Source organism: Haliaeetus albicilla, chromosome 1 (assembly GCF_947461875.1).
Source record: "Haliaeetus albicilla chromosome 1, bHalAlb1.1, whole genome shotgun sequence".
Classification (NCBI taxonomy): domain Eukaryota; kingdom Metazoa; phylum Chordata; class Aves; order Accipitriformes; family Accipitridae; genus Haliaeetus; species Haliaeetus albicilla.
Window position 1 is genome coordinate 60,004,495 of NC_091483.1, and position 27,837 is coordinate 60,032,331.

The window sequence follows — 27,837 nt, forward strand, 5'->3', positions numbered from 1 at the left end:
GTACCAGGTTGCAGTAGATGATTACCCAGAAGCGAAAAGGCCCAATGCCACCAGATAAAAAGTGCTACTCCTTGGAAGAGCCAATTGCACCTGCATGCTGGGTGAAACGAATCATAGCTGAACACGAATCCATGCATCCCTCCCATTATGATGCACAGAAATTTCTTGAGCTTTCCAAGAGGTTCTTTCCCAGTACCCAGCTGCACAACTGGTGCAATCCTCAACTTGTATAGAGAACCTGACTCCTGGGAGGATAATAAAGCTTTAAAGTTTTGCGGTTATAAGAAGTATGTAGCTATGACTGTGAATGTAAGTCATAATTTACAGTTACCAAACCAGATTCCATTTCCTCTGCAAACTTCATTCTTCTACTTATTCTGCCACAACTGATGGTGCAGCTGAACATGACACCCTACATCAACTGTTATCCTGCAGACCCAAAAAGACAGCACTCCTTTGAGGGAGGATGTTCCACATAGAAAGGCTCTTACCCAGCATGGCAGAGGGAACAAAATAAGGTCAAATTACAAGAATCAGGTGCCCCAATCTTCCATTCTGCTTCTCATCCTCCTGCTCTTTTCTTTTAATCAATGTATAAAAGACAGAGCAATAGCACATGGGAGCTATTTCCTTTCAGCTTTGTTCTTCTACTTGAGTACAGGAGTACACAATCTCCACAAGCTATCTCAATTTAATCTTCCCCCTTACCTTCTTTTCACATCTCCCTGCTGCCTCTTCATAAATGAAGGAAAGCACAACCTCATGTGCTGAGGGGCAGGGAAAGAAGAAAAGAGGAACCTTTGCAATAGCACGGTTAGGGAGCAGTGGGTAAGGTTCCTGCTTAATTTCTCTTCTCAGCTGTTGCCACACTGAAACTTATCACAGAAACCTCAGAGATCCAGGTGCATGCTTTTTTTCTGTCATGTGTTGGCACCATTTCATACTCCAGTCTCACAGACTTGTACCACACACCTATTATTCCAGGTCTTGGGCAGCTGAGGACTTCCTCAGGTACTGAGGGAGCAGAGGAAATGGAGAAAGGGAACATCTACTATTGAGAAGTACTTCAGATCTGGACTATATCAAAAGCTAAAGTTGTCATTTTAATTCCTTAATAATAGATCCTTGTTTTCATGCCTCCCTCTTATAGGTAGTCTTAAAATCCCTCCCCATCTCAGTTCTAGACGATAAGGCATGAGTTGGACTTCAAACTCTCAAAATACTTCCAGGGACAAAAATAAGATGACAAACCCAAAAATTTTAAAAGACTGGTAAAGTTGCCTTCAGATTTCATGAACAAAAAGTTTCTTTAATCAGAATTAATAGCAGAATTAATGGCAGATTAATAGACTTTTCTGCCACAAGGTCACGTGGAAAGGGACTGGTGATCAATCTGTCTCAGTGTCTTAAGAAGTTCTACCTTCTTTTTGAGAATCAGTTCAGATTTACAACATGCCAAATGCACTGTTTCAGCACACTTAACATGCATGAAAAAAGTCTAAAATACTATATATTTTAAGCCTTTAATTTGTCCTTAGCTTTTATTTTCAGAAGGAAAGGACAGTGGGAGTTGATACGTGCAGAAATTTCATGCAATGTGACAAAGCTGATTGCACTGAAGTCAATATTGAGATTCCCTTTACAGTTATTACTACATTCAGTAGCCCCTAGGGTCCTATTTAGGAGTAGGGACTGCTCCAAATAAAGGCACCAAATAAACATATATCAATAAAGACCTGTCTTATCTTTGGTTTAGTATAAGAGAAATGGAAACAGAAAGTGGAAGGTGTGAACAAGCATTTTCTGCACAAACTAATAACCTGTCTTTTTAGCTTTCTACTCTAAAGGACTAGGATTTGATTCACAGCATATTCTGTTTCATCAGTACTCTTCTTTAACGTTAATTTTCTGTGCCACACAGCTGGACCTCAATATGAATTATTCAGGTGCTGCCTTTGATTCTGCACAGCCAAGAAAAACTGACATGACAGCCACAGAATGCAGGGACTACTCCTTTCCTTGTGTCCTCCAGTGACAACTCTAAAGTCTGTAATGTAAAAGCAGGCATCCAGCGTTCTTTGCTTACCATCTTAGCTAACAAGGTAAGCTAGTATTTACTGGGGATGGAATGGCAAGTTTGTTCCTTTATGAATAGTTTGCTAAATTTGATCTATACTTGGTCTCGCAACTAGTCATTCTCCATGGGATACCAGAATTAATTCTGGCAAAGAAGTTCCTTTACCCAAGAAGTACCGGGGTTGTTAGAGCTGCACTGATACCCCAAACAAGTACTGAAAATGCAGAAAAACCTTGTATTAAAGTAATCTGGAAACCTCCAAATAACCCTCTCAGGCTCTGCAAGTGCAGACAACAGCATGCAATAAAATGGAAACTTCTGCTCTAAATTAGACATGCAGAGTTACGCGCCAAGTCATGGTAGCATACAGTATGACAGACTCTGAGACTGGGTACACATTGAACTAATTATGCTTAGTTCAATGAGGCAATAGAAAGGTGCTGTATGTAGATATATTATTTTAGTATGTTCATGGTATTAAAAGGCAGTGTAGTACACTTAGTATCTCTAACCTGGAATATGATGTATATCCCACAGCAAATAGCTCTTCAGCAAATTCACTGTGACTTCCTTGTTTATTTGGGCTGAAATCCCCAAGAACGATCACTATTTCTGAAGCATTTGCCCAAAGTTTGTCAAAGTCTCACCACAGGCTTTTACTACTTCTTGTTAACAGAAGAACTTGCTTTGCAAATCTAAACCTAGATGAAGTTGCATAGTGTTATCAGATTACGCACACACAAAAGAAACAAAAGTCCCCACAAAACAGGCCAGGATATTATTTGTAATATTTAATTAAAACAAGTTTTGATTGAAATACATTTGCAGTCAACTTTTAGTTCATAAAGCTTTTAGTTCAACTGATTGGGGTTTTTTTGGTCCTTTAAGGGTAAACGTACTTCCAAAATAAGATACTAGATCCAAGAGTACCCAGAGTGACTCTTAATAAAAGCAGAAGTCTGTTTAGTCTGAGTTCTCAGATGTTTGGTCCTAAAAATCCTCACTTCTTAAATAATGTGCTTCTAATGCTGCAAAAACCAATTAAGGTAGTAATTTTGCAATTTTACTCAGTCTTTCGTTGAAGATTATTTTTTTCTGGTTGAAAGAAGTGTTTTTCAAGAGCGTTGACCAATTCATCTAGTTCCTTCTTCAGCTGCTCAACATCACTGAGAAAATCCACACAAATACAGAAAACAGTGTCACAGTGGAGAAGCTAAAAAGTACGTTTTCAGTCTGAGGAATCTTTAAGTCTGTTGCATTGTTTTAGACAAGCATTTCCTATTAATGCTAAAAGTATATACACTTGATTTCTTATGGTAATACACTGATGTTGACTTCCAACTGATGTGCACGAAAGTACTTAAGACTATGGAGAAGCATAAACCCACAATATAACTAAAATAAAACAGCCAGTTTGAGTTCAGAAGATCTTCTATTACTAAATATATGTGATTAGAAATGTAACTTTTATACTTGTAATAGTATTTTCAGATGAATTTTCATCTGTGAGAAAGCATTATTTTCATTATATAAGTTAATAATTGCATATATCTTTAAGACTATATGATTTCCAAGGCTAATCAGTCAAAGGTATAATTACTAAACATAAAAGTGTTTAAATTATATTAGAACACTATATATAGTTATGTAAGTTTAAAGCAACTATGTATGTAAAAAAGAGAGTGAATATATATACTTTCATTTAAGGCAGAATGTTTTTCTTGATACTGTTTTTACTGAATGTGAAAGCAAGTTCAAAGGAATTTCAGTGACGACAAGAATGCGTCAATAAAGTTTGCAGAATCGAAGCTTTATGCAAATACATTTGCTAAAATAATGACTGCAGTAATATTATTTGATCATGGAGAGCCCCTTCCCTGACAAAACAATACCAAAAAGCCACACGTGACAATACCTGTTTCCAGGAGGTGCACAAAGTTCAGAATAGTATTTGATCTTTGGTTCCGTCCCACTGGTTCTCATTGTGGCCACTCCTCCATTAGCAAAAGTAAACGTTATCATTTGGCTACTTTTACTAGTGGGAAGTATCTAGAAATAGTAAGAATAATTTTTTAGAAGCTTGGAAAGTGACTATATATAATGAATTCAAGGCAAAACCCATGACTTGATGTCACATAACATAACTAAAGGATCAGCTAATATTAAGCTTTCCTCTGTTTTCTTCATCATTGTGGTCTTAAGACCACAACAGGCAAATGACAGCCTTACCCTCAACCTAGAATCTGGTAGCACTACATTGCTACTAGGTAGCTCATTTCAAGTCTAGTCAACATTTTTACTGCAAACAGAAATTGCTCTGTGATGGCATTTCCCAGGAGGAAAAGAAACACAGACTGTGGAAAACTAAAGAACCCAAAGCCACATCTCAGCAGACAGTTTAACTTACACTTACAAGAAAATAATGCAAGATTGCTGTAGCAAGACAGCAAGATCCTCCTACCTCCCTTTACAGACTGTCATCCTGGAGAGAAAAAACAACACAAAACCAAACAAAAAACCCCAACCCTCCCCCAACCTTCATTTCCTCCTACCAAGGCAAAACAATCATCCCCAATTTAACTTATTTTAAGACTCAGGATGTAACATAATGTTTGGAGTGTTTCTCCACAGAATTTTTTATATATGTGTATATACATACTATTATGATTTATACATAGTTTTAAAAATATACTTACAGCCTTTTGATCTGGCTGGCTGCTGTCATACCCAGTGGTTAGATCCCTTATTCCAGAAACTTTAAATCTACCGCAAGATTTTGGGTACGTGTTTTTTCCATCAAAATTTCTAAGGTTGTCAAAAAGTTGTTGAATAACTTTAGGATCATGGCAGATGAAATATGAAGCTTTGGTAATATGGAAGCCATATCTGTGAAGACACAATATTAATGAATTGAAGAAGCAATGATGTTCTTAAAGTTGTGCACCATACACATTATAAAACCTTCTCTAAAGCAAGAATCTATACTCACGGTCACCTAACTGTAGCACCAGTTCACCCCCTTACAATTTTAAAAAGGCCTCAACAGCTTAATTGTCCTGTTTTACATACTTTAAAGAAACTTCTGTGCAGACACCTTTTCCTTTTAATGATTAAAAATGAGAATGTTTATGGCTAAACCAGAAGAAAAAAAGATGTTACTGCCTTGAAGAGATCTAACCACCACAGGAAGAGAACAGAGTACATCTAAATAGCTTCCTTGACTGGATTCCAGCTGACCTTTTCTGAGTAAAACAAATTCCAGACTGGTTTTTTTTTTCAATCACACTTCAGAAGCTGCTCTCCTTTAAGTGTTTCTACTAAACCAAACTCTTCTGAACATCGTCTCTTTAGCTTATCTGTTTGCTGCCAGGTAATATGATGCAGAATCTGTATCAAAGACAAATGACCTGCTAACACTGACTTTTCAAAACAGCATGTTGTTGAAAAGCATACAAGCCTGGACTGGTTGTTTAAGTGAGCTCTTACTAAAGATCAACACTTGATGAGTATTCCTGACGCCAGGGAAAATCTGAAGGCCAGAATCTTTCGTTAGTACTAGGATGGTTAGGCTAGAAACCTGAAAGGTCCTTAAATAGGGTCATGTGTATACCAAAATGGACATCTTGAAGGTCAATAGTTGTTAAATCAGTCTTGAGAATCCTGCGAGAGAATTTACAAAACCTATCCTATATTTGAAAGAAGTGATGAGCCTGCTAGGACTGTGTCCTTCTCCTGTTCTGCATTTACTTCTTTGAGAACAGATCCCCGTTCTATACCTCGAAAATACAGAGTAGAGTTTCTTCTGCTTCAACAGCAACTCACAAGACAAATCTGATGAAGAATGAAGCAGTAAGGAACAGAAAACTGCAGCTCTGCAAACAAACTCTAAACAAAAGCCACACACGCACAGAACAACCCTCCAAAACAAAACAAGAACACCCCACCTCCAGTTCTAGTTATCAAGGACCAATTTAATAAGGCAGATTTGTATCCTTCCCTGTATCTGTAGCTTTTCCACAAACAGTGACTATGTGCAGTGACATCTTACTTTGAGGTGCATCTACAGACTGCTTTTATGCTAAATAAGCTCTTTCAGAGTCCTCTTGAGTGGCTATGTACACAGTAGCACTGTAGCACATTTAAGTTCCACTCAGTTAAATGTTCTGTTTCTGAGAGCAACCTAAAGCAGGTGTTTACTGAATGAGTATTAAAAAAAAAAAAAAAAAGCACAAGCCAGAGAAGGATAATTCTTTGAATATACACTTCCAGCTACTAATAATTCTCACATCAGATGCTGTATTTGCAGCTCTAGGCATGAATTCTTCTTCCATGCATTTAGATTACTGTTTACTTCTGCCACATATAATAGCTGATAAATTCCACTATTTATTTATGCAGTGTGTTAGCAAGTCTTTGCCACTTGATTCCTTCTTAAACTGTGGATGAAACACCCATGGATAGTGCTGCATGCAAATGAGAGATCTGAAGACTGGAAAACAAGCAGCACCAAGGCTGGAGTTTTCCATGAGTCTCTTTGCAGGTTCCACCACTCCTTTGTTGTCTATGAGACATGAAGAGGTGGAGAGCATCTGCCAGCCTGTGCTGCTCCCTCCTTTAAAACAAACAACCCAAAACCCCCACAAAAACACTCCCTGCCCCCTGAAATCCAACAGCCATCTTTGCTATTGATTTCTGTAGGTCTTTGAACACATTAAATAAGAACAAAAGAAAAGTAGTGTCTCATATTAAAAGCTCTCAGAGGGATACCCAGCTGTATATAGCCAATAGTTATGGCCAAACGGTCACAGCACTTCTGCATAATCAGCTCAAATCTCAGTATTCAGGAACTGGAAGAACAACCAACATATACTATCCATCAAAAAAAGATGGAATAATATAATAAAAAGCCTAACTTTGAGCCAACTAGAATTAATTTAATCACAAGTAGCCCTGCAAGTGGGACAGAAGCAAGCTGGCTTCTATGAGTAGCCTAAATATGCCAGAGCTACTTAGACCCATTCTGCCATCAACATTTTTGTATGTCTAGCACATTTAAGCAGCAAGAGGCACTATGATCTCTACAACACAGCAATACTGCTGGCCAAAAACCAGGCCAATCTTCTATAAAAGGGCTAAAGAGCAGAACTTTCCAAAAGGGAGAAACCTTTCAGACAAGCAAAAAAAAAACCTTAAAAATCTGATTAACTAATAAGGAATTAGTAAGGTAATATTATTCTTTTTAAAATACCTCAAAACAACACAAAATGAAGTAATAAATATATTCATGCCCATGACGCAGGAGTGCTTTCTAGAAGATGACAATAACCCAATTTTTATTTCTTCATATGCTATAGATTGCTATTGACTCCCTATTAACCCCAGTATGTGGAATGGAGAAAATCTGAAAATCAAACAACTATAATCGAACTCACTCATCATAGACGGCTTTCAGCTGCTGAGACAAAGACAAATTCCTGGTTGCCAAATAGCTAGCCATCTCCGCAGTTATAACAGCAGCACTGACACCATCTTTGTCCAGAACAGCAGGACAGCACATATACCCTAAACAAAGAAAGTTGTATATATTTCATTGACTTTTATGAGGAAATAAGATAAAATGGGAGGGAGGGGGAAGTTAATCAAACCAACATCTTTTAAAGGAGAAATGCACATTACCATAGTATAGACATTTTAGAGTTAAACCAAAAGTGGAAAAACTTTATCTTCTAATCAGTGTTAATTTAGATAAGCAAGGTATTTAATGGAATTTCAAGACAGAGACAAATTTGTATTGTCTCAGTGCCAGATGTTCCTGAGTACTTTTGGAGCTCTCATGAAAGAGAAATGCCACACTGAAGGAACAATGGAAGTATAGCACTTTGTCTCAAATGCTATTACCCTTACATGGCAGCATATGGTAACACTGATAATTATTCGTTCAATTAGTAACATTTTCTCTGGTTTTCAGGTATGAGATACTCAAGAAATAGCATTATAGCTTTACAATTTCCTTCTCACAAATTCATAGCTTTTATTCATGGCTTTCCAGTTTACAAGTATAATTTGGGGGAGTTTTTACTTTATTTTATTCACATTTAAACTTAGCGTAAAACTGCCAGCTAAACATACTCAACTTGAAGTCTGAAAAATGTGTTTGGTTTTGTTTTCTTTTTTTTTTTTTTAAATAGCTCACACGGAATTTGCAGTCCAAGTCTACATAAGCCATGCTACTGAAGATATATACACCTAACTCACGTCATCATACTCTGTGCTAAGCAGAGATACAAAGGATTAAAACTAGTAATATCAATCATCCACGTGGATGATATCAATTACTCACTGGAAATACATCCATTGTGGTTGAGGGCACCTTTTCATTGCCATTTTTTTCAATAGTCCTACTTTTACTATTTTACAGGATATTAGAACATAATGTTCTGTTTCTTACCTATAGCCTCCTCAAATGCAAAGAGAACAGCTTTTCCCTGGTCCATAAGCTGTTTGGCACGGTTGCCCATCCACTTGAAACCTGTCAGTGTTTCCTACAGCAGTGAGGAGAAAAAAGGCATTAAAAATTAAAGCAATGTGTTACAAAGATATGACACTGTGTAGGTAAGCAAATAAAAGAACATGGAATAACATGTTACAGCTTACCTCAAAGTGAAAACCTTCCTTTAGTGCAATTGCTCTCAGGATTTTGGAAGAAACAGTACTGGATAACATGTAGACATCTTTAATGGCACAAGTATCCCTATTGTGATTTTTCCAGCAAGTGAAGATCCACCAGCCTAAAAGAGCTCCCAGCTCATTTCCAGAAAACACTTTCCATTCACCACTGGAGGCAGGGGGGGTGAGGGGTGGAGAAAAAGAAAAAAAAAAAGTATATGAATTTAAAGGATAAGGGGGGGGAATCTACTAGTTCTTCCATACATGAGCGCTAGCAAATAAAACCACTGCATCCGAGTTCCAAGTAACAGTAACAAGATATCAAGTGTTCATTAAGAACAAACAAACAAAATTCCTCCCCCAAAGAATTCTGAAGCGGTTACCTTCCTCCTCCGTCATACGTACCAGCTTTTGAGTTTATCCAAAGATGAAACAGGGATATTTCCAACATATTTTAACAAAAATATTCAGCAGACAAATTACAAACTCAATGATTAAGACAAGCACAGGGACACGAAAATACAATTCTCAAGTGATCAGTATTTCTAGTTGACTCAGTGACAAATACCTTTTATTTAATCACAAATACACCAATTGGTCATTAAGGAAGATTGGAAAAAATCTCAAACAAGTAAAAAAGATTAACATTGACGTGTTGCTAGAACAAGAAAAATTGAAAGAAAAGGGGAAAGACAGATGTCAAAATTGCCCCAAAATTCCCAGTCACAAAAAGGGACAAAGACACTGCCAAACTGACAAAAAATCAAGACCTACAGAAACAGTACCTGTTGTGAAAGAGAAGCAGACTCAGTCTCCTGCATTTATTGATGCCAACAGGCACAAAGCAATGCACAGCGACAACTTAGTGTAAGAGTGCTGAGAGAGTATGCTCTAGCAGGAGTTTCTGTCAAAGAAGAAGTACAGATACTGTAGAAGCCTATATTAATATCCGATTAGTGTATGAACAGCTACAGCAGAAGTCTGAGAGGAGGACACAGGACTGAAAGTTAGGAGACAACTAAGACTGGCTAAACAATTAGCAAAGAGGTAGGAGAATGAGAGCACCATGCTCTCAGTGGTGGTAAATACAGTAAGTTAACACCCCCTCTTCAAGTCTCTGATAGCTATAAGTTTTTAGACAAAAAACATGAGTGATTTTGCATTCTTATTTTAATGTATCATAACTAGCACAAACTGAAGCTTTTTATGCTTTTTCCTCAATGCTGAATTGCCAACTGAGGCTGACACAGGCCAAAAACATTAAAATGAGGATATTCCAGCTAACACTGCCCAAGATACCCCAGAGAGTGCCAATTAGCCCATTCTTCTTCTAAATGCAGAGAAGCATCCTTAGTTCCTGTTGTGAGGCTAATGTGTTAAAAAAAGCCCCAAAACCCCAAAGAAAACACTGCTGCCTTTGAAGCTGCTACAAGACCCAAAAGAGATTATCTGGTGAGCAAAATGGATATTTGCACTGTCTCCTTTTACTGGGGTTTTGGAATTTGCGTAACTGATACAGGTTCAAATATTTGCATCATCCACAATCACTGAGGACATCTGGCAGGTGCCACCATCTCATCCCTTGGGTACCAAAGACTGTTGCCATGATTTTATATCCCTCTTCTGGCTCTCAGGCACAGGGAATTCATTTACACCATTTCTGCTCCCGGCCCAGCAGCAGATTTTTGTTCTGCTCCTCTCTGAGCTGAAAACCTTGAAGTTTACTGTTATTAAAGATTTATGGTTTCTAACTGCTCGGATTAGTTTCTGCTTTATCAAGGTAGATAAAAGAGAAACACCACTCTTTGTAGATATGATACCAAGTGCAGTACTTCAGCTTATTTTCTTTCATCAAATATAGCCACAATACAGAAATGCAAACAATTGTAGAAGTACAGGATACCAGGGGGCATGAAATAAGGGAATGGCAGTATTGGGTCAGAACTATAGGTTACATATTCCATACATATGAAAAATTTATGAGAAGCCCCACTTTGAGCAAGTTTACCTTTTGTGATCCCGTTCTTTGACAGGATATACATAGATAAATAATGCATGTATAGCTGGTCCTTAAAGGAGAGAGTACAAATTAATATACTGAGAAGTACCAAACACCCACAAAGCTTAAGGTGAAATGCAGGTACATAACATTATGCATAGAAATGGGGAACTGAGCAAGAGAGGCCCAAATCATCTAATGATTAGTAACATGTCTGGTCTAACAGTATTTGAGAAAGATGGAACTCATACTAAAGAACAGGGATGTTCCCTATTCCTGAGATTATCAGTGAACTATAAAGGTTCTCCTGAATATTCAAGTTATTATTTAATAAACATAGTAAGGAAGAATGTTTATCAGTCTTCTGTGAAAATTTTCTAACTGAAAACCTACCTTTAAAAAGGTATAGCACAATCATAACAATTCACATGCTTCTGTGCATGCCTCAAGTACAGCAAGTGTCAAGTATTTATTCATGCTTCTGTACAGTGTCTAATATTAATCATTACTTCATTTACTGCCCCCACTGTGTTCTGCTTCATATAATCCTCTCGCATTTCTATGTGTTTTCAGTCCAAAAATGACTACTGTGACTACTCTATCTTCCTCTGCAACACAGGTAGCAAGAATCCCCCAAATGAGCCTAGCCTTTAAGTAAAAAATGTAAATGGTTTGCATTTCTTTATTACCATACCTCTCTTGTTTCTCTGCCACTGCAAGTCGATCAGCATCAGGATCATTTGCTAAAATTATTTTTGCCCCATCTTTTTCAGCCAAAGCAAAAGACAATGTCTGGAAAAGTGGTAAGCAAGACCAGATGAGTGTTAATACTCCTGAACAATATTTTCACTTTCTTTATAGGTTTTAAATAATTTTACCAATTTATTTAAATCTCAAACACCCAAAATCATGATGTGTCTCTACAAAAAATAAGCTTCAAGCCTGGCAGCAGTAGAGAGCACAGTCAGGATATTTAACTTCACCTACAAACTTCCACTTCTGCAGCCCGAGTCAAATGCTACTTAGATTCAACAAGATCCTTCAATAACAAAGTGCAGCAGAAATACTTGTAGCAGAAATTCTAACCACCTGTCAGGACTTCCCCAGCCCCCTCCCAGTGTCATATCAGAACAATTTAGTCCTTGTATTTCAGATGTAAATTGTAGAAACTTTCCAAAACCAACTGTGAAGATTTTTAAATTATTATTTTATTTTACTTTTTAGAAGGAACCGTATCACTTTGTTCTATGTGCACATGCTGCCCATTCTGTCAGAGCACAGAACAAAGTAGTTTAAAGTTATAGCTAATTATTACCTGACTGATTCAAAAAGAGTTATAAATTTCAGTGAAAGGACACCAGCTAACTCTTCACTAAATGTAAGGCTATGAAAACAGAAACAAAATAGACCTTCAACCAATATTTATAGCCATGACTACTGGCAGAAAGGAAACACTGTTTGAAAGACATTGCAACTTTAAAGGAAAAAAAAAAAAAAATCTCTTTACCAGAACACCTTTGCCTTCTTCAGGATTTGGATACTTCACTGTGGGAAATTCTGGATCAGGATCCTTCTGCTCCGGAACGGCAAAAGGAGGGCTAAGGTCAAATGCCTTGAAGGCCAACTGCACAAATTTATGTCCTACACCATGCACAGAAGTATGAACAAATTTCAGGTTTGTTTCCTTGTTTATATTCCTGAAATAAAACAGATTAACAGTAAACTTGGATATGGAAGAATATTCTGCACAAAATTGACTACATTTGGAAACATATATGACTCAGTATTCTATATCACTCTTCAGATTATAAATTAAAGGAGGTCAGACTTTAAAGGTAATGGCTTGAAAACTGGCTTAGCCTCATTTTTCAGCAATGAGTCACTCTTGACATCTAATGTCCTGGTATGTGCAAATCACTGGAATAAGAAAGATAGTACACTCTATGCACCCCAAAGGAGGTGAGTGGAAAGCAAATACAACTGACTAATAAGACTCTTCATCCCCAACTCCGGCATTGAAACCACCTCCAAAGACTGTGAACATAGTGAACCGACAGCAGCATCCTTCATTTGAGCATGCTCATTTTTATGAGGTACATTATTGAAAGTATAGAACATACCTAAAGGCATGCAAACTCATAGGGAGACATTTAACTCCTATTCTGAAAAAGCAGCATAATTTCTCACATAGCCCCAACTTCCTAGTAATTCTGACTTCATTTTTAGCAAGAGTAAGAACATGGTTACTAGTGGTTAAATTTTTTATGTAAATAAGCAGATCTAACAGGTCATCTAGTCCACAAACCAATTCTACTTGTTAATCACAAAGAGAAACATCCACTTCATTTTGTTGAGTAAAGCTTTTACTGGGCAAGTGACAGGAATAGGTTCGTGCAAGGCACCCGAGGCGACCAGGAGCACATGCAAGGCTAGAATGGCAGAGCAAGACCTCCTTCTTCCAGAAGTGGCTTAACAGCCTGGTTCAACTTCTCTCTTAGAAGCCCATTTTAAGGCTGTCGGACCATCAGTGTCAGCTCACCCCCAGCTGTGGCATTTGGTTGATGCATGGTCATGCGAATACAGGGAGATGATATACTCAGAAACTAGTTGCTCACTTTGCTGGCTTAGACTTCTGCCAGACCAGCTTTATGAACTGGCTTACTACGTCACCACACAGCTGCCAGTGCTACCACAAAAGATGACAAGGGGGCACAGACAGAACTGGATCATGGCAGGATCACAGCCACTCTGACTTCCATCAATTTAAACTGCCCTACTGACATACTAGATGGAAATTACTGTATTCTTAACAGGGCTAACACCAGTTACCTGTGAAAGCACTGTTTCTGTATGTCTTTGAAATAATCCTTATTGACCGTGGCATATGGATCATGAAGTAGCAGGCTGCTGTCAATCAGTTTGTCATCCCAAGCCTGAGGCCACGGCTCTTGGTTCTCCTCAATAGCCTGAGAAATTCCTTTGTCATGAGGAGAAATGATCTGAGCACCATTTTCCCAGTAAACCTAAATAATAAATAAGGGTAAGTCAGTATTTGGTCATTAATATTGTAGGATGGCTTTGTTATTTTTTTGTTGGCTAAGCTGCACTACATTCAGTAAAGTATTACAGTAAATTACGCTTAAGTATTCCCGTTCATATTCTCAAGTGTTTCCTCTCACATCCCATTTTTGTTCTATTAAAAAAAGCTGTTTATTTTTTATCAGAAGATATCAAAATCCATAATGAAACACAAAAAAAAGGCCCAGCTCATTTACTGAGAAGATTCAAGTATCAGCCTGTCTGCCAGTCTTGGGATAGATAACTTGTCCATGCTATTTCATATACTTTTTGCCAGATTTTTAGGTATAATGAGTATATATAGAAGAATTCTTAAGAAAAAAAAAGCGTGCAAAAGTGAAACACGTTTACCACAAAAAAAAAAAGGAGAAAGGCACAAAAACTCTGCAGCCGCCTACAGCAGCAGTGTTGCCACAACAGCAAGCACAAATTCAACTAAGTTTCAAGATGTTCTTTATTTGTAGTCTTCTTTTTGTTGACTGTTTACACATCCAGGAAGAGGTGTACTTATTATGTCTTACTTTTTGACAGTTGTTTGCACACTACCTTCTACTGATGGTTTACAGACCACAAGTTTAAGGAAAAATAACGAACAGCATCTGGGCCATGTACTTATGTAGCCTAAGTAACAAAACATTATGAAAAAACAAAGTTTATTAAAAAAAGTAATTGATAAAACATCCAAACAAGCTATCAAGATCAATACATGAAATATTAAAACCCACAATTTTAAACAGACATGAAGTTCTGGAGGGAAAAACAGCAAGAAATCATCCCTGCTAATGCCTTGTTTTTCTATTAAGACTACAAAAAAGATCTCCCAACTTTCATTTGTGTATTTTTGGAAACAGTCTGTATATGACTAGTCCAGCTATGCAATGATTGGCAGACTGGCAGCTCAGCCATTTTTTTTTTCAGTGGAAAGCAGATTTCTGTCATAGAAAAAAGTCACACCGATAACTGTCACTTAGCAAAAGAAAAACAAACAAGAAATTAACAGAATGTATTCAAAACATTTTGTACAAGCAACTCATTAGGTTTCACATATTTTTAATTCTCTGGATTTGTAAAACTGAAGAGATCTTTTTAAATCATGAATTGGAAAAATGATTAATGCTTTTGAAAAGAGGTCAGTTAATATTTTAAAGTGTTCCAAAGTACGCAATGATATTACTTATCTTCCTGCTTTTTAGAGCTAAGATTTTAATTATAACATGCTACTAGCTTTAAATCCATACATCTAGAAGTGATCAAACTATCAATTAATTTGGTCTGTACCACGGTAAGAACTATGCAATAGTATTAGTGTCTCTACGTGGAAAAAAAAGTCTGAAAAAAGCCAGAAAATAGATCGTATAGGAATACCTTGTAACCATTATCTTGTTTTGGATTATGGGAAGCTGTAACCATAATTCCAGCACAAAGCTTCAGGTGAGTTACTGTGTATGGCTGTAACAAGAGAAAGTTATCTGAAGTGGAATGTGCAAAATATTATATATTATTTATTCTCATGCATATGCAATACTTCCATGCTGCTGAATGAAAAGAAAGCCAGGATGTGATTCCAACAGACTGACTCTCTAAAGCAGAGGCTAAGTAGTACTTGCTCTACTAGATCCCACATGGCACTTAGCCCTGGCGCTTTCTTGTGCGTTTTCCCATTTATATATTCTTACTGTTTCAGATGCTCTGTGGGTCTCTAGAGTAGTGTTTTTATAGAAGAAAACCGAATGTGTGCATTGCCTACTGTAGAATGACTTGAGATACCTGAGGTCTTTAAGGGTGCAAAGTCTGTTGGAGTAATGACAGAAGTCTGCACAACTGGTGCAGTCTCATCCTTACTATCTTTTGAGAGCAGCCTGTGGAGCAACTATTCCATCGTGGCTCAGAAGAGAATTGTTTTGGAGAGAGCTCTTATAACTTAGTCCAAAACAGATGGAGTGAATTAAAAATAAAGCACTATTTGTGACCACAGGTCCAGTTTGAGTTTACTCCTGGCTCTTTACTTAATAGTGAATGCAATCAACGGCAGTTCTTGCAACACTGCTTTAAGCTGCACTATGAAGAATTTGACCCTAAATCTACCAAAAATTGTATCAGTACAAGAATGCTACAGACCAAGTCTTCATCCCACTATGTTCTGTTTGCAGCACTCACTGGAGCAAGTGGTATGGGGAGAAACTGTTGCTTTTAGTGCAAAGGTAGGGGTTTTTGTTATTGCTCTAGAGGGCTGACACCTAGTGATCCGATGGTGAAAATGCGGAGCCATTCAACAACCCTCCCGGTATAACATCGCTGCACTCCAACAACCTGTTTAAAAATGCTACTTTGGATTCAATACCCCAGAAAGAAAAAAAAAATTTAAAAACCAACCAAACCAACCAATCAACCAAAAATCAGAAAACTAACTGGGTGTGTATGTTTCAGACTTCAGACTCCACAGCAATTTAGAAACAGTAAGATGTCTTCTACAAGAAATCCACCTGAAAGCAGGAATGAATAGAAACACATCCCACTGTCACTGATATTCCACTAAGCTTCTTCCTTCTCTTGCTGTGGATGTTCTAAACTAAATATAGCTACATAAGCATAAGACTAACTGCAGGTAGAGCTTAAAAAGTTAAAAGTGGCTTGTCTATTTTTTCCTTAATGTAAGTAATACAAGATATCTGACAAAATTTGTGTGTACATAAAAAGATATAATAGAGAAACCTACCACAAAAGGAGTTGGTGTTATATCAGAGAATAGATAAACGGGAACTCCTTGACTGATGAAGGTATTAGCAGCAAGTCTGGCAAACCTAAAAAGGAAGAAAACACGCCTAAGAAACATTCATTTTCTCACCAATTAGTTTCCTAGAATTCACAGCTTTCCCCCCCAACACCCCTCCAGTTAAAAAAAAACCAAAACCAAACAAAACCCCACATAAATAAACCCCAAATTATTATACAGACCCAATTCAAATGTGTTCCCTCACAATTCCCAACAGACAAAGAACTGGCATTAACAGAATATAAAATTACTATAAATCCCTCATCTTAATTCACCCTACAGAAAGAGAAAATACTGTTCAAGCAGATATAAAACCATAATGGATCACGCAAGACGTCTATAAAATACTTAAAACCTAAAAAGTACCTTTTGCTACTACCTCCGCTGGAAAGATGGGCACGAGCATCAAAACCAATCACAACTCCTCTCTTTTTCAGGTCACTGAAATTCTTCTCAAGGTATCTGCAAAATCCCTGAAGACAACAACAAATCCACCTCATTCACCCAATCCTGATATTTAGTTTATAATTGCATTAAGGTGATTGCTAAGATGTTGACATGGTAGAAAGGTGAGTGCACATAACATCTCACTGAACTGGATTGGGGTTCAGTTTGTCTAGGACCAATAAACACCAAGGAATATCAAAAACCTTCAAATCAATACAGTGATGCTGGACAGCATTTAAGTACTTTTCCAAAAATCAGAACGAACTCCAGAAAGAAACAGTTAACACGATTAGTCTGAATTGCAGATTTTGAGAAATTATTTAGCTGTGTCAGGTCTCAGATGAGGAAGAGAACAACTGGCCAATATTTTAGTTTTTTAACTGAAATCCCTGTTTAACTGAATGTCACCCTTGATAATGACACCTGTTTAGGACACGATACACCACCACTCCAGGCTGCAGTAATTTAAGGTTTGGGGTTTTTTTAAGTCCTCCCCAAGGAGATCTACTTTAGGACCTATATACATATATATAGCTTCACTGCATTTATGTAAATTTATGTCCAACATACACAAAGCTTAACCAAATGCTGGTTACCTTTCGGGTTTTTTGTAGTTGTTACATCAGGACTAACTGATCCACTTGAGCTTAACTGCAGCTGTGTATAAATTCACTTGCAAATCAAATATGGAAAATAACTTATTTTAATGGCTTAATAGTTCTCTCTGTTTTCAGAGATCAGCACTCAGCTAATAATTATAATTTAAATTACTTCTGAAAACTGGAGAAATAGTAAAAAACTTATATTTCCATAGAATACCCATTTGCTTGTCATAAATGAGGCCCTTCTGTTCATATATACAACCAGTTAAGTGAGATAAAGTGCTGAACACAGTACCTGGGTTGTCTGGATAATAGTCAAGTCATTCATGTGGGAAATCCCTGCTCCCATGGCAGCTCTGAGCCCTGCTGTGCCAAACTCCATCCGCGAGCCGAAGTATTTCTGCAGTTCTCCAGCATTTCCATCAGCAACCAGTTGCTTCACTATTGCAGAAGTTTTGGGATTCTGTAAATACAAAATTCAGATATTCTAGAAAAGGTTTTGTTTGTTGGTTTGTTTGTTTTTAATACCCTTAAGCTTCTTAACAAAACTGACTTCCTTTCCCACTCACTGTACTGGGTTATTTCAGCATCAGAACATCACACACCACAAACACCAGAACTCCTGCTACATCTTCCTAACTGTAAGTCAGTACAATCTGAAGTATTACTTGTTTTAGATTTATCTCCTTAAGTGAACATGCTGCCTTGACAGCACTGTATGTATCACATTTTGGGAAATGAGAAGATTTCCAAGATGTCTATTTTAATATTTTCTGGTTTTAAAAACAAAAGAAACAAAATAACCACCTTCACAGTTCACAGAATCTTTGTCACCACAACACAAGAACTACTCTAAACATATAAGTAAGTTAAGCTGATGATTAAGAAATATTTGTTACTTCCATAGCGTTATAAGTAGAGTTAAAAAAAAATAAAAAAATCATAACCTTGTCCCAAGACTGGCTAACACCAGAGGCAGCAGCAACACTAAGCAGACTGGTCAGAAGATAAAGATGACAATTTGCAATATATTTGCAGGTAATGCTTGTAAATATAAGCACAACCCTCAGGATGAAAGCTTAGCAACTACAGCTGAATTCTTCAAGAAAATGACTGTGCAGAGTGGCGATGGAAAGGCCACATCAGACTGCCTGCGAACAGCGAGGAGTTTCTAAGTCTCACTGCTTTTCTTGGTATATTGCTTGTATCAACTCTTTATTGTTATCAACTCTCTTTGTTTCCAAACTTAGGAATTAGTAAAGTCCTATATGCCCCAACATCTCAATCTTAATAACATGGGATTTGTTAAGTTTAGTATTTGATTTCTTGAAAACTGATGAGCCAACAGGACAGATGGCACACTCCAGCCACCAGGCAACAGGTTATGTGGAAAGGCGGCATACTCCACAGGTTACTCACCGCACGATTACACACACTTTACACTGGAGTACAAAGATTATAATTTCCAAATGGACACAAGCTTTGATTTCTAGTCAACCAAATGACCTCATAAAAGTCACAGACTTTACTATTTCTTGCATGACCTAGGTATGCTTACAGCATCCTAGGCAAAAAAAAAAAAAAAATCTATTTTCAGCAGCTCCAGAAAATGCTGCAGAACATGCATGTGAGTGAGCTTGCATACAAAGGTGTAAGCATTCTGCACACCATGCTGAGACTAGGGTCTGGATGCCCTAATCATTGACCTGTGCACCTGCTGCTGCAGGACAAATGCTATAGTTTAAATAAATATTCAAAAAGCGAAAGAGCCTTTGGTGCTAATGAGCAAACTATATAATGCAGAATAAACTAAATAAGAAAGAAGAAAAAAAAATCAGGTTTCCTGGGTGCAATAAGCAATTAGGTACCCTAAAATTACTGACTTACAGTTTAAGAATTACCAATTTACCAGACCAAGAATGTTGTAACTGACACTTCCTTGTAGGAGGCTCAACATAACTCTGTATTGTTATAGAGTAATTATATTCTGTAATAAATATAATTCTATGTGATTACAGAATAATATAGGTCAGCATTACTATTCTGAGTTTAGGCTATTTAAAAGTTGACCTGAACCTTTTGATGAAATATCAGGCCTCTGTCCCGCAGGTAAAGGATGAATGACACTTTTGCATCAGGCTTTGTACACTGCCTAGTCACCTTTTTTTCCGCCCCTGCATGAGTGTTGTGCACGGGAGTTGTCTCTTACCACTGAAACGGGCATCTCTTTAGGTAGATGCTGCACACATTTTTATAGATGTTGGACAGACTAGAAGCTGTAATGCCAGTACAAATGGGCAGCTGGACACTAGGAACATCCTGTAGCTCTCACAACCAAGGAGATTTTTGTTTGTTATTGTTGTTAGAAGAATTTCCTGGGTTTGGCATCTACCGTGAAACTACAGGGATCCTCCAGTTTTTCACGTCTGGTTAAATGATCGTACTTATCCAGGTGGCTGCCTAAGTCTCGGAGTTTCAGTCCACATCATTTGGTAGAGAAAACTTTATTGCATGAATTTAGTTGTTTAGCTTGTTCCCCCCTCTTCCCCCCGCTGCTCCTGCCCAAGTAATGGTAAAAGCCAGGCCCAAGTCTGTTCAATATAGCAGAAGGATTTTTCCAAAATTACTGTTGTAATTGTTTATGGCTATATTCTCCTAAGAATCTGCCCTTCTTTTTTTTACTGTGCAGACAACTGTTCTCATTTTGTTTCAATTTTAGGAATGTTATGATGCCACTGTATACAGCTAAGGAAAAAAACTAAACTTTTTTTGAAGTAGAGGAAAAGGCCAAACCCAAATCTTCACAGCATCTCTACTGAAGAAGGATCCAATTGTATCTGAAGGATGAAGCGCTGCTTGGTTCTCTCAGGTAACACTTTCTCTACTCTCAAATGAAACTGGATGTGAGTATGAGAATCCTGATTTCTGTGAATACAGTGGCAGATGATTTAATACAGAGTATTATATATATCCAGTATATCTACATAATATCCAGTAGTGCAATTTGCTTAAATATCACCTGGTAACACTCGAGTTACTTTAATCTACACAGCAGGAAGGCCCCAAAGAGGTTTCATCAGTGCAGGAGTCCCCGCAAGGTTTTAGAGTAGAAGGACAGCTACTGACTAAGCAGGTTTTATTTTTAACAAAAACAGAAGCTACCTTCTACCTATAATTTTATGATCAATAATAGAAAGAATGAAAAATATGATACTACTGTAATGAATACAGTGACAAAAACAGCCTGGTAACAAGCTCAGTAACTCTCATCTAGGTAGAAACTTCCTGTTAAGTCAGCGGGACTGTCTTCAGCCATAAGGGCTTGCTCTTGCAAACTGTTATTTGTAAGAAACGTGCAGCTTATCATCATTAAATATTAACCTATCTCTACACTTCAAAAAGGAACTATTTTTTTTAATATCAGAGTAAATGGACAAGGGTTATATCGGATTCTTCTGTTACTCAATACAAACACGTAAGAGGTCCCTGAGAAATGAAAATACCTCATCGTTTTTGAGCAATCAGCAATGGGTATTGCACACCAGTCAATTATTACTGAGTCAAAGATGCAATTGTTAACAAAGAGCTAACCTTTCAAAAGTAAAGATCCTGTAAGGGATGCTGCATTAGATTTGCAGAGGGTTTCACAAAATAGTCGGAATAACCAGTTGAAAATTAAATTAGTACACAGAAGATAGGAATATAACTAACATTAGTCAAGGAAGTTATGGAAGTAAGAGGCCGTTTAAAACCAGACTGTTTTCTCAAAATCAATTAAACTGGAATAAAAAAAAAAAGAACGCTTATTGTCATTTGATGTGATACACTAGCATTTCTGAAAGAAGGGCTGGTTTGGTACTGCATTATCATTAATAAAAACAGAGCTGGCTAACTGATCAGTTAACCAGTCAAATGATCTTTAATGAAGAACCACAACAAACTTGAGGTACTTCTGATGATGCCCTTTAGAACCTGGAAAGAACACTAGAAAAAGAATTATTCTACGTTTTCACTGATAATCCCTCACCAAGGGATTTGGTAGAGCAGAAGACCCCTTACCAAACAAATACGTAGCTTGCACAAAACGCAGAGAGCATTGTACGATGCTGAGCCCAGGGCAGTCATTAAAGCGGCCACAATGGCCAGTGTGTTCCAATACAGCCAAACGAACAAACTGCATGTCTAGGGACAAAAACAAATGCAATCCACACGTACGGAATATGGGCCTGCGTCTCGGTGGGAACTGCAGCAGCGAGCAGCAACGTAAGCGACACCACTACGGCAAGGCATTTCTTCATGCATGTGGAACGTAAGAAGGCACAGAAGATTCTACCAAATCGGGACCAAAACTGAGGACACAGGGATAAGCCTCAAGATGTTTAAGCACCTTAACAGGAAGGGAAGTAACGCATATTGAGGTGTTCCTAAGCAACAGCACAAAAAGGGAGAAAACCCACGAAACCCGACAATACTGAAGACCGGGGAATTATTTCATTAACCAGCCGGCGCCCCCACCGCCCCCCGCACCAAGTCAGTCCCTGCGCGAGGGGCAGGCCCCTTCCGCCCCGGCACCCGCCCTCCCCGCGGGGCAGGGAGGGCCCCGCAGGGCCCCCGCTGGCGGCCGCCGCCCCTCACCTTGTCCCAGAGCAACCACTGCTCGGCCGCGCGGCGGACCGCGCCGTCCCCGGCGGAGGTCCGCGCTGCCATGCCGCCGCCGCCGCCGCCGCCGCTGCCGCCCCGCTCCTTCCCTCTTCCGGAGCTCGCCCGCTCCGCTCCGCCCGCCGGGGCCGGGCCGGGCCGGGCCGCCCCACCTCCGCCCCGCCCGCCGGCCTGGGCCCGGGCCCAGGCCCAGGCCGGGGTCAGGGTCAGGGTCAGGGTCAGCGCCGGGGCCGGCCCGGGGGCTTGGGCAGCGCCCGCCGGCGCCCTGAGGGTGCCGGGCGTCCCGGCGGGTGTCGTGTCGTGTCGTGTCGTCGTCGTCCCCGGGGGCAAACGGGAGGACACAGGAGGCGGCGGGGTGCCGCGGCTGAGCCCGGCCCTGGCGCGGCCCCTCGCCCCGACAGCCCCGGGCGGCGCGGAGCGGGGAGGAGCGCGCTCCCAGGTACTGACGGCAGAAGCGGGACGAACGGCACGGCTCGTCTGCGCTCGCCGAGCTGCTGCCTCCTCGTGTGACGGACAGCAGGAAACCGAGGCTGTTTGAAAAAGAGTGCGGCTTCTCGCGGGCGCTGGACTAAGGCTACTTACATTTCTTTTTGAAGTCGGTACAAATGAGGGATGATCTCGGAAGAACCCTAATTTGGGATAAAGATTATAAGCAAAATACAGACATGGAGTCACCTACTTAGACTTTAAGCATTAGGTGCCTATGTGGGGCTATCTTTATTTACTCTTTACTGTCCACCGTGTGATAGTATGGAAAGGACAAAACAAAGGACCCAAGAAAAGATTTTAGCCCTGTCTGGTTTTTGACATCCTAACAACAGTGTAGCCAATCCTCCCCATAAAAAAAACCACAACAAATTACATTCACCTGGAGGCCAAGAGGGAAACAGCCCAGAGGGACTCAGTTTCCAGCTTTCCTCCTCTGTTGCTCTGTCCCGTACACTCCAGAACGAGCTGGAATTCTGCACAAGCCAAGCGGCATGCAAGGGGGGGTGTGTGTGTGTGTGTATTTCAATGAATTGACCTGTAACTGTTTTTTTTAGCGTTTAGTCTCAAACTTCAGAACTTAATAGGACTTCTATTCTCTTTTTTGTGCCAACCCATCAACCACAGGAAGTTCTTTATGGAAGTCACTGTCACAATGCTCTATTTCTGCTAATTCTGAGAGAGCACAGAGCAGCCTGGCCTCAGATCACAGCCCCTTCAGAGAAATCACTCAGATGAATCCTATTCAGTGCTCTGAGAAGTTGGCTAGCTCCATTCCCACTACGGGGGGCTGAAAATCCCATTCCTAAAAAGAGCTTGTTAAGTATTGTGAATATGTTATTCATGTTGAAGAATGCTTTTTGTTTATTTGTGAATAAATTTTCTATAAATTACACCCTTTCAAGTTGGAGCTGCTCACTGTTATCAGCTGAAACGTATTATTTCTATGTGCTATCATTTATACACTAAACCACATATTAATGGCATGTATGGCATGAATAATGAGTACTAACTGGGTAAATTTTCATAGAAATAATGACATGTACAGATATTTGGAAACCTCTCAAAGTTCATTAGCATGTTACCAGAATGCATGTGAACAAGAGAAATGCTACACATTACTTACAAAGATGTTAATGAATATCCTTCTGCACTACTGATCAGTAAAAGTAACTGTTAAGATACCCCTCTGGAAAAACTGTGAGGTAAAAGATCAGGGGAAGCGAAGAGTAAGAAAATCAGACAAAAAATATGTTGTTTGGCTGCTTTTGGAATCATCTGCCTTCTCTCCTCTAGTGCTTTGGTAATGATCCTTCAGCAGAAGCTCCCCTAGCCTCTGCGTCTCTCTGGCTGGAAACAGATCTGCCCTCAGCTGCAAAATTGAATTTGAAAAAAAAAAAAAAGAAGAGGTAACTGAATTTCACTCAGGAAAATTGATTGTGTTCCTCCTGCCAGAATTAAAGAACAGTTAATAGTGCATTGATTGAATAATTATAGCTTATAGCATAGTGTCTTTGAGAGAAGCCTGAGTTGCCAAGCTGTTGCTCTGTCTAAACAGTTCCTATAACTTCACTTGGGTTTTGGCTGGAATCCCCTGAAGATGCCACAGTAAGCCTCTTTGGCCAGTTTGATTTCTTCCAACTTTTTGGGCAGAAGTATAGTCCAAAGAACACTGAACTCTCTTTCTTGCATAACAAGATATCTGGCATCAGCTCGGTCTGATTGCCCTGAAGCTTCGGGGACAAGGAGCTCGCTGTTCAGGAGCTTTTCCCTCCATTTTGTCAGCCTCTGTCTGAAGCTGAGCTAGACCAGGTGCCACATAACTGCAGAGAGAGCTATAAAGAGTGATTGGGATTTCCCGGCCCGACTCTGCAGTACAGGCCAAGGTAGGGGGAAAATCCCTGGGTATGGTATGTATGCAGCATATGTATCGCAGGCATACTGAGGCTGCTGAGCGATGCGAGGTCACTGTGAAGGTGATGTATGGGAGGAGGAGCAGACACCCTGGAGCCAGCAGAGTAACTTGCCGGCGTTGCCAAGTCCTGAATCTGAACTCCCATGAGGGATATAGCTATCCAGGCACTTTCCAACAGCATTTCAATGGGAACAATCTTAGCATCCCTTTTGTCCTTTGTTTGAAGGGTGAGGCAAACGAGGAAGGCGCTGCCCGTGTGGAAATGTCACTGAAATTCTGCCATGCTTCTCAAAGGCAGGAGAGAAATAACTGCAGAAAAAAACCAGCATTTGCGCAAGTGAAGAACGACATAGCCACCAAGACGTTGACTTTGCAAAGCACCCTGACAAAGTTACTACCACTGACTCAACTGAAGGAGTGGTGGCAGACAGATGCAGGTCCATGGACCATCTCCTCTTTCTCCTGAGTGCCTCAGGTTGACTACAAATCAAACAGATTTTCTTCAAGATGGTGGAAAGCGGTCATCAGGATCCTTCACAGCGTAGGCTCAGCCGTGTCACTGAAAACCTGTTTGAAAGTCCTTGCCTAATACCTTCTGGGACTGCTCTGAACAGAGCGGCCGGAACCACGCAACTTGGAAAGTGCCACAGTCCCTAAAACTTCATGAGCTAATGGGACTAAAAGAGGCTGAAAAAGGAAGAACAGCCAACTGCTGCCTGCAGTTGCTCCTGTGCTTAATGTCATTTTCATGCAAACAATACAGTGTAAATGATTTCAAAATATCAGATAATCTAACAATTAGATCCTTCCTAGTAGCCCTTCCAGAAAGTGAATTTCCAAGAAAGAATTAGAAAACCAACAGTATTTCACGAGAAGCCCTAGATACTGGATTGGAGAAAAGTTATATTTGTTTGACCACAGATCAAAACCAGATAAATCTGAGTCATAAAGGATGGAGTCATTTTCCTTTCTTTTTTCCAGTTGTTACCAAAACCAAGTGAAGTTACCAAAAGAAAAAATAAAATAAAACCCCCAACCAATAAAACAAGTAAATTTACTAACTTTATACTTTTTTTCTGGGAACTTCAAATACTGTAGCTAATTTTACTTGAATCTTGTTCGAAACATGTGGAACCATTACTAAATTCAAATTAATGCTAAAATTTCAGAGTGGGGTACTTTGTGGGGTATTTAAAACATCCCTCTTCACCTACACTTACTGAACCGAAAAGCTTCAGATGGATAATGAATGTTGTAACTCCTGCTCAGTATGGCTGCAGCCACACACGCTTTTCACACCACGTATAAACTAAATGGCATTTGCTTGTTAACTGTGTTATTTCTTTAGCCGTAACACCACAGCAGTAAACTGCTTTATTTAACTTGTAGATAGGAAGAAAAATTAGTAAAATGACCACAAGTAGTGCTCATCAATGTTTTCTGGCAAGTTTTGGATTTTATGTTGGGGGGGGTTTAAGGGCTTGGTCCAACTTTGAGAGAACCAATCTCTGTGTGTGGTGGTTAAATAACATATCATTTCTTCTCAAAGCATGGCAGTCCATGAACACGCCTGCGCTCTGAAATAAAAAAAAACAACCAAAAACAAAATGACTGTAAAGCTCCAAAATCACTCATGGCTGCAAGTCAGCCACAACACAGGGTATCTTTGGACCATGTCATGCTGTTCAAATTGTATTTCATGGAGTGACTGCTGTGTTGGGTATAGTGTTTTCTCTTTTAGCAAAGTAGACTGTAGAGACAGTCTTATTTGTCAGTTAGAAGACTAGGAATCAGTTTGCAACCTTCTGGAGAACTTCTAAGCTCACAGGTCTTCTGCTGGTGCAGCAGGTGTTACTACTACAGATTGCTCTCTAAGAGCAATATAGCTACAACAGAAGAGAAATCCTGAAAGAAATTCAAAGAAGTTTAAATTTCAACTCAGTCTAAGTTCACAAAGAAGATCATTCCCAAGTCAAAACAGTATGTGATTTCTGTAATTGTCAACAAACATGGCATTTTGATAAATTATATATCTGATGCTACTTTTCTGGCTGATGGAAGAGGTTTATCTAATATATGTTACACATTTTTTTGGTTGTCATTTGGCTGTAAGCTGCAAGGCAGGCTATTTGTTGCACTTTGTAACGTAGTCCTTTGTCCCAGCTTTCACACTGAAGAGTGTCATCACTGGAAGGAAATCCAGGGAAGAAAATATAGGGAAAAAAATATAAGGAAGAAAAGAGAAACATGTATGGGATACTGGCAGATAGTTATTTTGTCTTCTTCTGGTGGGTTGTCCTGGTTTCAGCTGGGATAGAGTTAATTGTCTTCCTAGTAGCTGGTACAGTGCTATGTTTTGAGTTCAGTATGCAGAAGAATGTTGATAACACTGATGTTTTCAGTTCTTGCTAAGTAGTGTTTAGTCTAAAGTCAAGGATTTTTCAGCTTCTCATGCCCAGCCAGCAAGAAGGCTGGAGGGGCACAAGAAGTTAGGAGGGGACACAGCCAGGGCAGCTGACCCAAACTGGCCAACGGGGTATTCCATACCGTGTGATGTCATGCCCAGTGTATAAACTGGGGGGAGTTGGCCTGGGGGTGGATCGCTGCTCGGGAACTAACTGAGCATCGGTCGGCGAGTGGTAAGCAGTTGCACTGCACATCATTTGTACATTCCAATCCTTTTATTATTACTGCTCTCATTTTATTAGTGTTATCATTACCATTATTAGTTTCTTCTTTTCTGTTCTATTAAACCATTCTTATCTCAACCCACGAGTTTTACTTCTTTTCCCGATTTTCTCCCCCATCCCACTGGGTGAGGAGGAAGTGAGTGAGTGGCTGCCTGGTGCTTAGTTGCTGGCTGGGGTTAAACAACGCCATGGGTGCTTAACAAGGTGTGAGCAAGGCTTTGCACTTGCTGTCACATGCAGCCAGCCCGCCATAGAAATAAGGGCACTGCAAACATAAGAGATGAGACAAGCAGTTAATGGTTCGATGTAGATGTATTTTCTTCCTTTTTGTCAGTGCCCACATACCAATTTGTCAGATTCAGTGCTTCAGTTAACACCTGAAATACAGATAGCAACAGCAAGTTAGAAGTGCCGGTGACGTCTTGCATTTTCAATGCATGACAGA

At 39.4% G+C, this 27,837-nt stretch overlaps 1 protein-coding gene across 1 annotated transcript; it reads right to left on the reverse strand.

Annotated features, from left to right (window-relative positions):
- Positions 1-2,848: 2,848 nt before the first annotated feature.
- PGM2 (phosphoglucomutase 2) lies at positions 2,849-22,430 on the reverse strand. The gene is made up of 14 exons (XM_069791989.1): positions 22,278-22,430; positions 17,938-18,105; positions 16,960-17,066; positions 16,537-16,621; positions 15,186-15,269; positions 13,572-13,765; positions 12,250-12,439; positions 11,437-11,534; positions 8,732-8,912; positions 8,526-8,619; positions 7,510-7,639; positions 4,774-4,963; positions 3,993-4,126; positions 2,849-3,243 (listed from the first exon to the last, which is right to left on the reverse strand). Exons 1-14 carry the CDS (start codon positions 22,347-22,349, stop codon positions 3,141-3,143), a joined length of 1,830 nt encoding a protein of 609 aa, XP_069648090.1. The 5' UTR covers positions 22,350-22,430; the 3' UTR covers positions 2,849-3,140.
- Between the last annotated feature and the right edge of the window lie 5,407 nt (positions 22,431-27,837).

Coding starts and splice junctions, on each gene's coding strand:
- PGM2 (XM_069791989.1), bottom strand. CDS start 22,349: ATGGCAGCGCGGACCTCCGCCGGGGACGGCGCGGTCCGCCGCGCGGCC. Junction 12,440..13,571: donor CAGAAACAGTGCTTTCACAG/GTAACTGGTGTT, acceptor GTTTTATTTCAG/GAATATAAACAAGGAAACAA. Junction 4,964..7,509: donor CTGAAAGCCGTCTATGATGA/GTGAGTTCGATT, acceptor GTGTCTTCACAG/ATATGGCTTCCATATTACCA.